Source organism: Citrus clementina, unplaced genomic scaffold (genome assembly GCF_000493195.1).
Source record: "Citrus clementina cultivar Clemenules unplaced genomic scaffold, Citrus_clementina_v1.0 scaffold_9, whole genome shotgun sequence".
NCBI classification, from domain to species: Eukaryota; Viridiplantae; Streptophyta; class Magnoliopsida; order Sapindales; family Rutaceae; genus Citrus; species Citrus x clementina.
In genome coordinates, this window is record NW_006261964.1 from 22,502,214 (window position 1) to 22,518,381 (window position 16,168).

Genomic DNA, 16,168 nt, shown 5'->3' on the forward strand with positions numbered 1-16,168 from the left:
TTTTTATTTTAAAGATAGAGAGAAAATGAGAGGTGCAAATTGAATATTGTGGTTCTAAGTAGCGGTAAATTAAATTTTACCGTTTAAAAAAAACACACTCTAAAATTTGTAAAAAAAATTGCTCATTGCTGTTGGGCCTTAATGAAGTTAGCTTGCTCATAATCTTCGACCACTGGACCTATGGCCCAAATGTCAGTACAGAGCAAATTTTAGCCCTCTTCTTCTCTATGTTCTTGTTCGTTCAAAGCTCAAAACACCGGAACTGCAGAAGTGGAGCTCTCACAAATTTACAAATGTTGATGAAACTTAAAAGCATCAATGCATTCAAGTCAAATCTCAGGATTAAAATTTCACTTTCCTTCAGAATCTATTATTATTATTATTCAACAACCACAACAGCAGTCACTCAACTCTTAAACCTCAAATCAGCATCAGCAGAACCCTTAACAAAAACCCAACTCAAAGCTTTAGTCCTCAGGCAATACTCCCGAGGCTACTTCTCCAACCTCCTCCAAAGTGTCGTCGCTTTGCCGTCTGTTCTCCTCGCCGCCTCCCTCAACCTCTTCAACATCCGCCACCTCAATGCTGGTCGCCACCACTCAGCTCTAGACGCAGTCTCTAACCACTTCTCGGTTCAAGAAATGGGTCGCGAGCTTATCGAGAACCGGTTCGATATCCAATCTTGTTGTGTCAAAATGAGCAGCAGCGGCGACAACAGAGGTGACTCTTTGGTTTTTCCCAATTTGAAATTGAAAGTCTTGATTGAAGCTATAAGGATTGTGTTAGAAATTGTTTATGATGAACGTTTTGTCACGTTTTCTTATGGCGGTCGTGTGAATATGGGTAGACACACTGCAATTAGGTACCTTCAAAACTCTGTAGAGAATCCCAGTTGGTGGTTTGTTGTTTCGTTTAATCGCCAAAAGTTTGATAATCGTAAGGTTGATAAGTTGTGTTCGTTTATGGGAAATAAAATTAAGGATAAAATGTTGATTGATATGATTAAGAGGTTATTTGATTGTCGAATAGTGGGAATTGAGGTGGGTGGTTGTTACTTAGGAAGGGGGTTACCTCAGGAATGTGGATTGTCTTCAATTTTGATTAATGTTTACTTTGATGGGTTTGATAGAATGTTGCAAGAAACTCGTTTACGTATAAATGAGAAGAATCCTAAGTTTGACTCAAATGAGCTTGGTTCAACATCCAATGTTTCTTACAAGCCTATGAAGATATATGCAGTTAGGTACTTGGATGAGATATTGGTTATTACTTCAGGGTCAAAGATGTTAACAATGGATTTGAAAAATACAGTTTTGAAATTTTTAGAAGAGAAATTGGAGCTGAGCGTGGATAGAGTGAAAACAGCTATTCATAGTGCAGTTTCAGAGAAGATTGACTTTTTGGGGTTGGAACTGCAGGCTGTCACGCCTTCAGTTTTGCATCCTCCTATGTCTGAAAAAGCAATAAGAGCGAGAAAGAAGTACCTCAGGCAGAAGGAAGTCAGAGCTCAGGAATTGAGAAATGCACGGGAGAGGAATAGGAAGAAGTTGGGTTTGAAATTATTTAGTCATGTTTTTAAGAAGTTGAAGCAGAGTAATGAGTTCAAGTTTGAGTTCCACATTGAGAATGAAGTCAAAGATATCTTTAAAACTTGGGCAGATGAAGTGGTTCAAGAGTTCCTTGGATCCTTAGATGAACGTTGGACTTGGCATCGGATGCTCTCTAGAGGTGATTTTCTCTCTCTGAGACACATTAGGGATCAACTGCCAGGAGAGCTTGTTGATGCTTATGACAAGTTCCAAGAGCAACTAGACAGGTATTTATCACCGGTAAAAGCTATGAAGGCATTGCAGGAAAAAGAAAGGAGGTTGGAAGAAGAAGAGGAATGTAAATATGCTGAAAGAACCGTCGAGGATTTGCAGAGGCTTTGCATGAAAGTCTCGGCACCTACAGAACTTATTAGGAAGGCGGTTAAGATGGCTGGATTCACTAACCATATGGGCCGTCCCAGACCAATAAGTTTACTTACTGCTCTGGAAGATACTGATATTATTAAGTGGTATGCGGGGGTTGGAAGAAGATGGCTTGATTTTTTCTGCTGCTGCCACAACTTCAAGATGGTGAAAACTGTTGTAACTTATCACTTGAGGTTCTCATGTATTTTAACACTTGCAGAAAAGCATGAATCCACCAAACGTGAAGCAATTAAACATTACACTAAAGATTTGAAAGTCACTGATATGGAGGGGAATGAAGAAGTGTACTTCCCCACAGAAAAGGAGGTTAAGATGATGGGAGGTAAGAGTCTTTCAGATCCAAAACCAGTGGATGGAGCTTTATCCTTGGCTTTGATTAGATTGGCTTCTGATGAGCCATCATGTTCTTGTGTTGCCCATTTTTGTGACAGTACTGATACTATCATGTATAGGGTATGGTTACTACAAAATCGTTTAAACATTAACCCATTGGATGAGGAAAAATGGGTCCAGGGAATAGGTGCCATTCCTGAATGTCTGAACCGAAAGTGTGTTGCCCTCTGTTCTGATCACAAAAATGATTTATTCAGCGGAATAATCACCCTTCAGGACATTGATTGTGCTTCACTTGTGGATGTAGACTGAGTTTTGGTGTTTCCCTTCAGTCTTGTAAGGGTTGGTTGTGTTTGAAGGCTGCTACAATCCGAAAATTACCTCAAGATACTGTACTACATATTCTTTACTAATTCCTATCAGGCACTGATATTTATATTAATTATAGCTTGATTTTTTTGTCTAATAGGACTTAGGTTATGCCTTCTCTAATCAGTTCTATTCTTTAAAATGTATGCTTATAAGAACTTAGACAGAAATGACTAAAGAATACTGGTGGTGAGTTGATTTCATCTAAGGCATGTTTGGCAGCCCTTATTGCAAGGCATTAGCACTTCTCATAGTATTAAATTATTACAATATATGTTGATGACTACTACTCATTGTATTGTGTTGTGGTCATATTATTTTGGAATGCAGTCAAACCTGTATACCTAAATCCACGCGAGAATTGAGCTTATGCGGGTTTGAAACTCATGAAAAAAAATTTCGTTCTGCCCCTCTTTAACAGCTCTCCTCCACAAGTCTCCTTCACTTTCGTTCTCTTTCACAGGCATTGATCACAGCAGCAACTCCACCACCACGCCATCTGCCTCTATGTGATCTGTCTCGACACCACCAGCTCCACGCCATCTGCCTCCACACAGCCACTGTCGCATGACACTACAGCCACTGTTATGCCTCAGCTCCACACCAGCACTGTCGCGTGACCCCAACTCTACCACTGTGCAATCTGCCTTCACACCACCACTGTTGCATGACACCACCACCATTGTTGTGCCTCAGGTCCACAGCACCACTGTCGCGCGACCCCAACTCCACACCACAGGATCTGCCTCCACACAATCTGGGTCTTTTTCCTGAAAGGGTCTCTTTGATCACATCTTTAACATAAGTATTTACCAAATTGTTGTTTGATGTTGGTTGCAGCATGGCCCATCTGGAAGCTTGTGCAATTGATATTTGGCCTGAATTGGTAAGTCTTTGTTTTAATGTAAATTGAAACTTTTATATTTACATCGGTATGGAACATTCAGTTTGGGAGGTGGAATATAATCACTGAATATTTCTCATAGGCACTACAATTGCAAACATGACTTGACCCAGATAAATAATAGAACACTATGTATTGAAATTTACAGGTTTTGAATTATGGGGGGGGGGGGGGGGAGATTTTTTTCATTTTCAGATTTTGCCTTTTGGTCGAAAATGTTGTTAATAAAGTGAAGTTTGTGGTGCAGAATGGGCATTTCTAGTTTATCTACTGCTTTGAGAGTTTAGTGTACAAGCATAAGTATCCTCAAGGGGAAACATGCTTTGAGAAATTGGGATTGGATCTGACACCAATTATTGATTGCTATACCAGTAGCTATGGAAATTTGTTTCTTGACAGTGGACTGCACAATTAGTGAATATGGAGGAAATGAAACGAAAGTAGATATAGTCCACTGCCTTTGAAATTGGTATATGTGATTGATTTGCAGTTGGATTTTATATTACTTGCAGCTTGAGTTAAAATATGCAGCTGCAACAAATTTTTTCGTGCCTCATCAATATGCAGCTGAAACCTATTGTATGAGGTACATTCCTGATTTTCTTATTGTCCCCAAGTTCGTGGAAATCGGAATAAAATTTGTTCAACAAAAATGTACGATTCTTGAAATTTGAAGTAGAAGATTATTATATCAAATATTTTGATAATCTTTTGCATTAGAAATATTGAACCTGGGGATCTTCAGGAAATGAAATATTTCTCTTGCCGCAGGACTACAAAATCTTTATAGGCTATATCTGCAAGGCTTACAAGGGCAATATCGTGGCTAAGGTTGCGGCAACCTATTCCTTATCACCAACCACTATGTGGTCAAACAAGAGCCTGTCTTTCCAGCTATCCATAATAAGGAGATAACAACATTACCCACAAGAATTAAATCAGCCATAACAATGTGGATACACAAGATGAGTATGGTAGCTTCATTTTAGATGCCTTGTACTTTCACATGCGCTTTTCCAATGTGTTTGTGACTGTTTATAAGTCCCCATAAGGTGCTGATGACTTGATTACAGGTCGTTAGTTGTCTAGATGTAGTTTTAATTTATGACTTCGAAACTAGATTAATTGATATTGAATGGTATTTGTATAGAGATTATTGGGCTGTTGCATATGAAATGTGTGAGCTTTCAATTTTCACGTATACGTAAAAAATGAGTTGAACTATTTCACGGGTTATGTTTGGGAATTGCTGAAAAAATAAATGTTATACTGTCGAAAATTTCAAAATTTGTTAGTTTTAAACATGTTTTATGAAGAATTATGATTTTTTAAATTTAAACAAGAAAAGAATTGATGTAAAAATTTAAGACTTTCATATTTAATTTTTTTCTCAATACTAATAAATTATATATTTTCTAAATACATAATTTATATTAATCACTAAAGAAATTAATACAGTATAATGCAGCACCAAACATAGTATAACTATAAATTAATACAGTAGAGTGTAACATTAAATATTGTACATCATTATTATAATATAGTGTTAATGCAATACAGTATAATACAATACACCGACATTAAAATAATGCAATATAATATAATATAACACAGCACAACGTAAGTGATTGATATGTAAAGTAGTTACTAATGAAATAACAGGAATATCTCTTCTTTTTCCAAAGCCTTGAATTTTTACTTGTGCATGGTAGAATTTGTTCTGATGGGCATAGGTTTCTAAATCATTCTCTATCAAAAATACATCTGCAAATGTAGATGTAGTTTGCTCTTACGGAGTGGTGGTTTGTGGGAGACTGATAACTTCTGTCATGTTATTTAAAATCTAGTTACTAATTAAATGATGACAGGAACATCTCTTCTTTTCCCAAAGCCTTGAATTTTTACTTTTGCATGGTAGAATTTGTTCTGATGGACATAGGTTTCTAAATCATTTTCTCTATCAAAAATTTTTCTGCAAATGCAGATGTAGTTTGCTCTTAGGGAATGGTGGTTTCTGGGAGACAACTCATAAACTCATCTATATATCTGATAACTACTGTCATGTTATTTAAAATCTAGGTGGAATTTTTCTTCATCTTTTTTTTTTTTTTTTTTGAAACTTAACAATTTCTGCAGATGAGGTTGTCATTGCACAAACTGATAAAATGAAAAATGAAAGTAGAAACATTTTGCCTACTTGATCCTGAAGATGGTGAAGGAAAGAAATACACAATTCCAGAACCAAGAAAAGACAATATAATAAAACAAGGAAAAGTCAATTACTTTCAAACAAGTTATTAGATCATTCTTCAGACATGAAAACACAAGGGATGATAAAATAGATCACAGGCTTTATAATCAAGTGTGAAAGAAAATTCAAATATATTGCTACATATGAAAGCAAATGCTCCACTGAGATTAAATTCACTAAGCAAGTTTGCAAATATCCTCGTAGTCAATAGCATTAAGCACTCTCCCATCATAAACACCCTTTTCTATCTTTACCTGAGCACAAAACTTATCAGTATCCACTCCCAGCAACCTTGCATTTGAACCCCGGTATGCACCGTTCACAATCCTTACTAAACCCCCAATTTGCGGAATGACAGTCTCAAGCTCATCCTGATCGACTCTCAAAACGTGCTTTTTCTCAAGCATCTCAATTTCCCCAACGTACTTATCAATGACTTTCCTCACAACACCCTTCTGCTTGTAGTATCCTTTATCAGCCAACGCCTTGCTCATGACCTTGACAATAATTCCCTCACACAACCAATAGTCTTTCCTGTTCATTTTCTCCTTCACCTTCTCTTCCTCTCTCATCAACTCCTCCAACGCCGAGTTCCCACTAACTTTACTACCGTTGTTATCAATCTTCCTATTATTATTATTATTATTATTGTCCTTATCAAGCTCTTCAAAAACCAATCTAGTACTACCACTACCATTATTACCACTACCATTACTCATAACATTATCTTTGTATGATGACCCAAGTGCAAAGCCAACCTTACCTACAGCAGCCGCAGCCTCCAAATTCAATTCCCTGGTGGTGTTATCCTCAGAATTAGAAAGGGGATTGGTCGAAGAAACGGAAGCAGAAGCAGCAATCTCAATTTGCTTTTGAATCTCTCTCTCTTGCCTCTCTTCGTCAACCATATCCAACTTAATTCTCTTGTTTTTCATCTTTTCCTTAAAAAGGGTCTCTGAATCTCTATCAATATAAGTAATAAACCAACCCTTTGGAGTCTCCTCAACTTTGCACTTACCGGTCCGGCCCAAGTACTTGACAAACTCGGTCAGGGTAGCCCACCTGGTGGAATTCATGTGGACGTGGTGCCGGTCGTGGATGTACTCGTTGTAAACGACGGTGGCGGCGATGCGGCTGAAGCGGTGGCTGCGCCTCATGAGTTCGAGGAAGCCGGCTTCGAATTCTTCGGAGTAACCCTCGACGATTCGGTCGGGGTTTTGACCGAAGATTTGCATCTGACGCTGGTGGCTTTCGCTCATGCAGTGACATTTGAAGCCGTTCTCGTCTCTGCATTGCTTCTGACACATCTGGCAGTACCATCGTAGCTTCTGTAACCCTTTCGCTTTGATTCTGTTGGCAATTGCCTTTGGTGTTAAGAACTCGTTCTTCCCCATCTCTCATTCAACAACAAAAGGAAGCCAACAAGCGAGGGATATTATATATCGACAGGCCGTGGATTACTATTTACTAAACAACCCCCAACCAGCCCTCGTTTCTTTCGCGCTAAAAAGACTAAACTAACCTTAGTTTCAAGTCAAACCCAATCTCAAATGTCAAATTAGGGATGACAAAATCCGGATCCGAATGTAGGTGCATTCATATCCGAATCTATATTGATATTTTTATATCTAAATTTATATTCGAATCTATAAAAAAATATAGATTCGGATGTGGATAATATCTGCACGGATTGCGGTCTGATATCCCGAATATTTAGATCTATAAAAATTAAAATTCAATAATTTAAAAAATAATTTAAAATTCAACAATTTCACTAATAATATTAAATAAAATCCAATCATAATTCAACAATCAACAATTTAATAACTAGAAGGCTAGAATAACATACAACACCATAAAGTCACAAATAAAAACACAACATAAATAAAAAAATCAAGAATAACCTAATTTCAAGTCTAGCATCATCATAAACCCATAAATAAAATTATAAAAACACCAAAAATTCACATAAAAATAATGCGGATCCCAATATATTTCTTAATTTAATTTAACTTCTAATTTCTTAATTAATCCTATTATTTTTTTCATTTAACTTATATATTTTTTATTTAATTTTAATTTAATAAATAATTTAATTAAAAATAATGTGGATCCCAATATATTTCTTAATTCAATTTGACTTCTATATTTTTTTAATTAATCCTATTATGTTTTTTTCATTTAACTTATATATTTTTTCATTTAATTTTAATTTAATAAATAATTTAATTAAAAAATAATGCGGATCCAGATATCTGGTTCTCTGGATCCGGATTTGGATCCGCATGGATTCTAATTTCAAGGATTCGGATCAATATTTTTTAATGTGCGGATCCAAATTTTTCCGATCAGAATCTTCTGGATCTTTGTGGATCCGGGCCAGATTCGGATATTTTTGCCATCCCTATGCCAAATCCCAATTTCCCAACCAAAGCCACAAACACAAACACAAATTAAACACTCTTAACAATAGCCAACGACTCGGTCTTTGCCCGAGTGGCTAGAACCACTCCCATACAACTGTGAGGGTAATGGTTCAAACCCTCACAAAAGTATTGTGAGGGTTTTATTTTCTTTCTCAAATTTGAGTGAAGGCAGGCTTCTCCAATATGAGTGGAGTTGACATTTCTCGAATATTAGAGAAGAATAAAATCTCTTATATAAGATTTAATGTAAACTACTAGTCTCAGTAATTGTTTGATTGTAAATATGAGTAATAGTCTCATGTAATTTAAAAAAAAAAATCGTCGGCTCCTCCTCCTCAAATTAAACTTCTTTTTTGCAAATTTCATTTGTTCATTCTAAGAAATATGGTAATAACTATGATTGTTTTTACTTGCACATAAAGCCGCTGGCTGCTACCACATCACTCCCTGTCCCTACGACGGCACATAAAGACTCGGCATTTAGGCGAGTTGCGGTGGTGTGGTACGTAGTGTTAGCCTATATGGCTATAGATATTGATTTTGATGATAACAAACCACATGTGTTGATTAAACAAAGATTTACGAATTGTGCTTTTACAATAAGAAAATAATGTTATGGAATTAAAGTATTTTGGACTAAAATGAAAGTATTTTAAAACCTTTGATATTGTTTTAAAATTTCAGATTTGGACCTATTTGAAACTATTTAAATATTTTAGGTCATTCTAAAATTTCACATAGTTTAGGTGAAATCATAATTTCAGAAAGTTTTGGGATTGACAAAGCATTATTTAAAAATTCTGAAATTGGACCTATTTGAAAGCTTTCACAACGTTTTGGGTCATAATATAATTTTATAAAGTTTTGGAGTCAAACTATAAATTTAGAAAATATTTCATTATAGCAGTTACTGTAGCAAGCGGCTAACCGAATCCTGACAAACGGTAGACCGGATTCGGGCAGAATATTTCTGGAACTTAAACAGTTAGCCAGATTTCACAAGCGGCATACCGGATGTTCAGAAATTTAAAATTGTGGCTGTAACGGTAACATTAAGCGGCTAACCGGATGTCCATAAACGGTAAGCTGGTTATGACCAAAATGAGCATAACGGCTAGTTTTTGAGCTCAAACTATATAAACTCAAATCCAATTCATTTTCAAGCTCTCCAACTAGCAAAAACAAAAAACACACAAGATATCTTGAGCTCTCAATTCGCAAATCACAAAAACATTAAATCATCTCTTGTTCTTCATTTTTGAATAGCTACTCTTTGAGTGAGTTTTATTGTAACTTTCATTTCTTCATCTCAATTGTAAGAGTTTGAGTGTGTGAGACACTTGAGTGAAGAGATTGGGAGATAATCTCTTTATTGTAAAGGTTCATTGACACCTTGAAGTCAATTGTAAACGGTTAAAGCCTTGAAAAGGCTTGGATAGTGAAATCCTCAAGCTTGGATCGCTTGGAGGCGTGGACGTAGGCGGGCATTGCCGAACCACGTAAAAATTCGTGTGTTTGTTTCTCTTCTCCCTTACTCATTTGTTATTGTGCTTTTATTGAACTTATCGCTTTCAATTTTTATTAAAACATTAGATTGCTTGTTGTGTGGATATGCTAGGATCATTTTTAAAATTCCAATTCACCCCCCCTTTTGGGTTGCACACTTATATTTCATTTGGTATCAGAGCGAGGTGCTCTTATTTAGACTTAATCGTCTAGAGCTAAAGATTAATGGCAACTCAAAATGATTCCACATTTAGGGAAGGACAGTCCACCACTAAACCACCTTACTTTGATGGAAACGATCACCCGTATTGAAAAACTAGGATGAAAATTTACTTGCAAGCCTTAGATTATGAAATTTGGGAAATCGTTAATGATGGTCCTTTCATGCCTTTAACTAAAAATGAAGTCGGGGAAGATATTCCAAAACCTTCACGGGAATGGAATGAATTCGAAAAGAGAAAAGCTTCTCTAAATTCCAAGGTTATGAATGCCTTGTTTTGTGCACTAGATAAGAAAGAGTTTCATAGAGTGTCTAGTTGCGAAAGTGCTAATGAAATTTGGCACAAACTTGAAGTTGTTTATGAAGGCACGAACCAAGTGAAAGAATCTAAAATAAGTAGGTATACTCGACAATATGAATTGTTCTAAATGGAACAAAATGAGAATGTGTACTCTATGTATACTAGATTTACAGACAGAGTGAACACTCTAGGAGCCCTAGGAAAGACCTTTTCAAATAGCGAGAAAGTTAAGAAAATTATTAGGTCGCTACCTAAGGAATGGAGACAAAAAAGAACTGCCATTGAGGAAGCCAAAGATTTAAATGTATTACCTATTGATGATTTAATTGGTTCTCTCATTTCATATGAAGAAGATTTGGCAGCTGAAAAAGGGCATGACGAAAAGAAGAAAAACATTGCTCTTAAGGCTTTAAAACATGAGAGTGATGAGGAAAGCGAAATGGATGATGAGGAGTTGGCAATGTTGGCTAGAAGATTCAGAAAATTTTACAAGAAGAATAATGAGCAGAGAAAGTTCAGAGGCTACAAGAATAAGAAGGAGAAGAAAGAGCCAATCACTTGCTATGAATGTAAAAAGCCCGGACACATACGACCGGAATGTCCTCTCCTCAACAAACTCAAGAAGAAAGCTATGGTGGCGACATGGGATGATAGTGATAAGGAAACAAGTGATGATGAAGAGTAACAAAAAATGACAAATTTAGCTCTCATGGCCTTTGGGGAAGAATCATGTGATGAATGACACAACTTAAAAGTAATTTTTAACTCCCAAGTATAAGAGTGTCTTGTTGTATTATAACTCGGTGAGTCCGAGGTCGATCCACAGAGAAAAGATTTAATTAGTTTATTTTATTTTAACTAAAAATTGAAATTAAAACTTAAATATAAACAACTTAATTTAAATGAAACTATGAAATTGAACTAGTTAGGGTTATGGATCCACTCTTAGAAGTAAATAAAACTTAATAAATTCTTTTTGCTAATTTTTTAGATTTATTACCCAAAAGATTAATTATACAAATTATTATTATTTTCCCTTTAATTTTATGATGGATTAAGTATTTATTGTGCTAAAATTTAATTTGTCTACAATAAGTCAAAATACCATTTCACCATGCCTTATATTAAGATCTTAAGAATTTATTGTGCCAAATTCATTTGTTTGTCTACAATAAATCAAAATTTCAAAATATAAAACATGTATAAAATTAAATAGAAAATAATTTAATTTATAAAATTAAAAATAGAATTTGATTAAATCATATTTATTTCCTAAGAATTTCACCTTCCCCTAACTAATATTATTTAGTTAAGCATAATTAAAATAAAAAGAAGTAGTATAATTGAATTACTTATAATTAAAAGAAATAAAACAACTAAAATTAGAAATAAAACTAATTTTATTAATGAAAATAATTATACAAAATATTAAAAACACACTTGGAAATCAAGATTACAAGGAGATGGAGAGAATTTGAGAAGAAGAGAGTTGTCGAGAGATGATTAAAACATAAAAATGAGGCTCTATTTATAGAAAAATAAATTCATAATCCAGTGCTTTGCGGTTCATCATAGGCTTCATGCATGTGCTCCTCACAACCCTTAGATCAAGATCCAATGGCTGTCAAACTTCAAAAGTCAACATCACACATGGCATCATTTGACTCGTCCGATTTGCCCAAAGAACGGTTGAGATTTGGTGGGTTAATGGGTGGATCGGGGCGACCCAAATACAAAGATTCGGATCCTCCAACTTGCTTCACCAACCATTGCCATGTGGCACAATCATGGCCATTGAATCATGAACGGTTGAGATTTGGTTAAGATTGCCAGCTATTCCATGCACTCATATCTATTGTAAGCTCATTTCATCATCCAATCAGTGCTCGGTCAACAGGAAAAGTCAATTTTTTTTACACAAGCCCAATTTTAAGCCGATCTTGACTGATCTTAAGGTTTTCGGACCTCCGGAATCCAAATTTGACCTCCGTTTATCTGTTTGGAGCCTCGAAGTACGTGAAATTAATATTTTTCCTAATAAACACATAAAAATACACAAAATTAAATATAATTAAAACATAATTCATAATTCATAATATATTACATAAACACAAATATAAATTATAACATAACCATAAAATAACATATTATCGCTTGATAATTAAACAATTTTTAATACTAATCACACCCCCCAACCAGCTTATTGCTAGCCCTCTAGCAATTAAAACGTTATATTAAATTAAGATTTATAAAATTCACATGCAAGTTAATAGCTGTTCATCTATCCTCTAAATTACCAAATAAATGAACTCTCCCAAATTCTTTTACCACATTGATGTTCACTCATTATCCAAAATATCATCAAACATTCTTTTGTGCTCAAGTAATTAACACAATACTTATGGGGCTTCATTAAAAGAAAAACAACATTTTCGTTCCAAAATTCATTAGAAATTATATCTTTAGGCAATAGATTATTCACACATTTTTTTTTAAATATTACATTTCTAACCCATGTAGCGAGCTTTAGGTCAGTGACTCCCAAACCAGTTGGTCTTAGGGCACTAGGTGTTGAAACACCTTTACGGACTTAATTACTCGGGTTTCTAATAAACAAACAATATATCTATTACCCATGTAGCGAGCGTTAGGCTAGTGACTCTCAGACCAGTTGACCTTAGGGCACTAGGTGTTGAAACACCCCTACGGACTTAATTACTCGGGTTTCTATATATAAAAACATTTTTTCTTCTTTTTTTTGATTTTTTTTTTGTTTTTTAGAAATATACACTTTCTACTACCTTAGATACTATTAATAATTAATCAAAAGAACTAAATGCTGTAAAACTTTAACTTACAACCCACTAGTATGTGTCATAGTGTGTGTGTGAAGAATGATTCAATAATACCTGTTAAATGAGTAAACAATTAAATAACTTAATAACCAAGTGGAGAGTTCACAAATTTGAGTAATTCAAAGAAAATGGAACAAAAACAACTTACTATGAATCTCAAAATCAAAATATAATACAACAAGACTATTAGGATGCGTGTCAAAAGTCGTGACTCTTTACACGGCCATCCTAAACAAAAAAATAATTTTTTTTGCTTTTTTGTTTTTTTTTTGTTAACAAAGAAAAGAAAAGAGAAAAGAGAAAAACAACACACATATTTAAAACATACGTAAATTATCCCCACCCCACAATGTAATCTAAACATTATCTTAACATTTTATAATTTTACATATATGCAAAAAGAAAAAAATAAATAAAAATAAAAGAGAATAATAAAATAAGAAGAAGAGGAGATCTCACCTGAACTTGATGCAGAAGCTTAAAAGCAAATAACAAAGATGAAGAAAAAGTCTTTTTTTTAACAACACCCTTAAGATTAAAAAGATGCGTTTCTAGAGAGACTACATTCTCTACATCCTGCCATCTTCGACTCAAATTTGTCCTAAGTTAGTCTTTACAGAAAAAAAAAAAAAATTTGTTTTTTTTTTGTTTTTGTTTTTGTTTTTTTTTTTGTAAACACATAACTAAGACTAAGACATTCCACAATTATCAACTATTCCCTCCCCCCAACCTGAAAAAGACATTGTCCTCAATGTTTTAAAAGGAAAGAGAAAGAGTGTAGAAGACATCACATGAACACTACAACAGAAAATATTTACAAACGGAGAGTTAAATCTAAATCGCACTTCTTATTACTGCTACTGTTACCGTTACCATCATTAGTCGACCAATTCAGTGCAACAGTCTGTGGATCTGGCTTTAGTGATAAGCTTGTAAAAGATCAAGTAACTCATTAGCAGTAGAAGCAGAGATAAATAGTTTTTTTACAGAATGTGGAACAAAATGATTCTTTATTGCATGGTTAATAAAAGTTAGCAAGCCGTCATAAAAATTATTAACATTTAACAAACCGATGGGTTTTTTTATGAATGTTCAAGTGGGCCCAAAATGCAAATGTAATTAGTGCCTCAAAAGTTGCAAGATCTCCTGGCAAGAAAATAAAAGCATCAGCATGATTCATCATTTCAGATATTCTCTCTTGCATACTTGATACCACTAATTCTTCTCCAATTGGTGGGCCAGACATGCACACTAGCGGTTTCATGGGTTTTGGGATAATGCCGAGTACTTGGCTTCCTCTGGTAAAAACGGCTTCTGAGACAAGTCTTGATAACCCTCGTTCACCTCCTCCATATACAAGATGCAGTTTCCTCTCTGCTATGACACGACCAAGATCTACAGCTGCCTAAACGAACTCTTTGTACTTTCCATAGTGAAACCCAGAAAGCACACAAATATTTTTGAATTGTTTACTCGAAGATGCTGCCATTGGACTAATTTTTCAAAAACAAGTTGTGAGTGTTTGAAAAATGAGCTCATATTTAAAGATCTTGGTGACATAAATAATGAGAAACAACTGTAAATGGGTTGGCATATTTGTCAAATGACGAGGAAAGCTCGTGGCTCAATAATTCAAAAACAAATAGTAAAAAAAAAGTAATGATTAGAAAAAGCAAACAGTAAAAGAAACCAAATATTTATTAAATACAAAATCACATCGCTAAATGTAATAATGCAAATGATAAAATAACAGTAAAGTAAAATAACAGTGAAGTGAAAGGATATTTACTGGTAATTGTGATTGTGGCTCACATATTCCTCTGTTTTTACGTCCAGTAACGGCTTGAACTCCCTTTATGGGTCGAGGATCGGCTTCCCATCCAGTTTTCTTATAAACTGACAAACAAGGTCTTTTTGAGTCAGATTCCCAAGACTAAACTGTGCACTTTGTTTTTGGAATAGTATCCACAAATTGTAAATCTCACGTTGCACAAATAAGCTTCGATGCATCTCAAGAGATCGTAAGATATCATCCAACGATTCTTTACTCATGCCATCTTTAACGAATTTAATTTTATCTTCACGAGTATCAGAAACCATTCCTAAAGATTTACAATCCGGTCGTTTGCAACCAAGTCTTACACAGTTATGACATTTTGAGCCAAGTTGTTTAGCTCTCCTTTTCTTAGCAAATGTACTTTTACCAAAACCAGGCATGTAAGAAACAAATTGACCAGAAAACTCACCTGCTAATCGGACCTTTGCTTCAATTAACCAACAAATGTCAGAAGGAATGCCATTGATCATTAACAAACGCAGTCGTTCGCAACGAGCTTTGTAAATTTTCCTGAGGGCATTCTGAGGGAGAGAGGGAAAATGCTTATGGAGTTTATGTTGTATTTCTTCCATGTTTGATTTTGGGGTTTCAGTTATTGTGGGAAACTGAAGATACCGACTTAAGAAGTCACGGAGTACCGTTATCCGCCATTTATACGGGAAAATAAATCAAAACACACCAAAATCAAATCTGCAAAATCAAATCAAGCGTGAAAGCGAGCAAAAAGAAGCACACAATATAAAAGGAAAATGAACTTACATTCGTCCTCTCATTGAGTTAACCTCAAGCTCCATTTGAAATTCATATATGCCACTCTCTACTGTTCTGAGTTGTCCCTCTAGATCCTCAACATAGGACACGAATTCTGGTGGTTGTAGATCCCAAAGTGGATGTGATTTACAGCTTTGTATTAGGCCTCTTAAGTAAATTTTATACGCAGAAATCTTTTAAGATGTGCGAACAAGAATTTTCTCATTGAGGTGCTCATGATGTAAAATGAAAATTGATGAGAGAATGTACAACTGTCAAACAAACACGCTTACACAAGAAAAACAATGTTAAAAAAAACTATGTACAGTGCATCAATCTAGAGAAAAAAAAATCAAACAATGAAACAGTAAAATAATAGTAAAACAAAACAAAAAAAATAAAATAAATCATTAAAGACTTAATCAAGAACTGGTGGGTCA

General features: G+C 34.9%; 2 protein-coding genes and 1 long non-coding RNA gene across 3 annotated transcripts; 2 read left to right on the forward strand and 1 right to left on the reverse strand.

The window, feature by feature from the left end:
* The first annotated feature begins 263 nt into the window (after positions 1-263).
* LOC112101213 (nuclear intron maturase 3, mitochondrial) lies at positions 264-2,852 on the forward strand. The gene has a single exon (XM_024192047.1). It carries the CDS (start codon positions 294-296, stop codon positions 2,619-2,621), a length of 2,328 nt encoding a protein of 775 aa, XP_024047815.1. The 5' UTR covers positions 264-293; the 3' UTR covers positions 2,622-2,852.
* Positions 2,853-3,549: 697 nt separating this feature from the next.
* On the forward strand, positions 3,550-4,782 carry LOC112101215. Its single transcript, XR_002907330.1, has 3 exons — positions 3,550-3,564; positions 4,095-4,168; positions 4,354-4,782. It is a non-coding gene; the product is annotated as an uncharacterized LOC112101215 (long non-coding RNA).
* Positions 4,783-5,900: 1,118 nt separating this feature from the next.
* LOC18031639 (KIN17-like protein) lies at positions 5,901-7,238 on the reverse strand. The gene has a single exon (XM_006421199.2). The coding sequence runs from the start codon at positions 7,225-7,227 to the stop codon at positions 6,010-6,012; it is 1,218 nt and encodes a 405-aa protein (XP_006421262.1). The 5' UTR covers positions 7,228-7,238; the 3' UTR covers positions 5,901-6,009.
* Between the last annotated feature and the right edge of the window lie 8,930 nt (positions 7,239-16,168).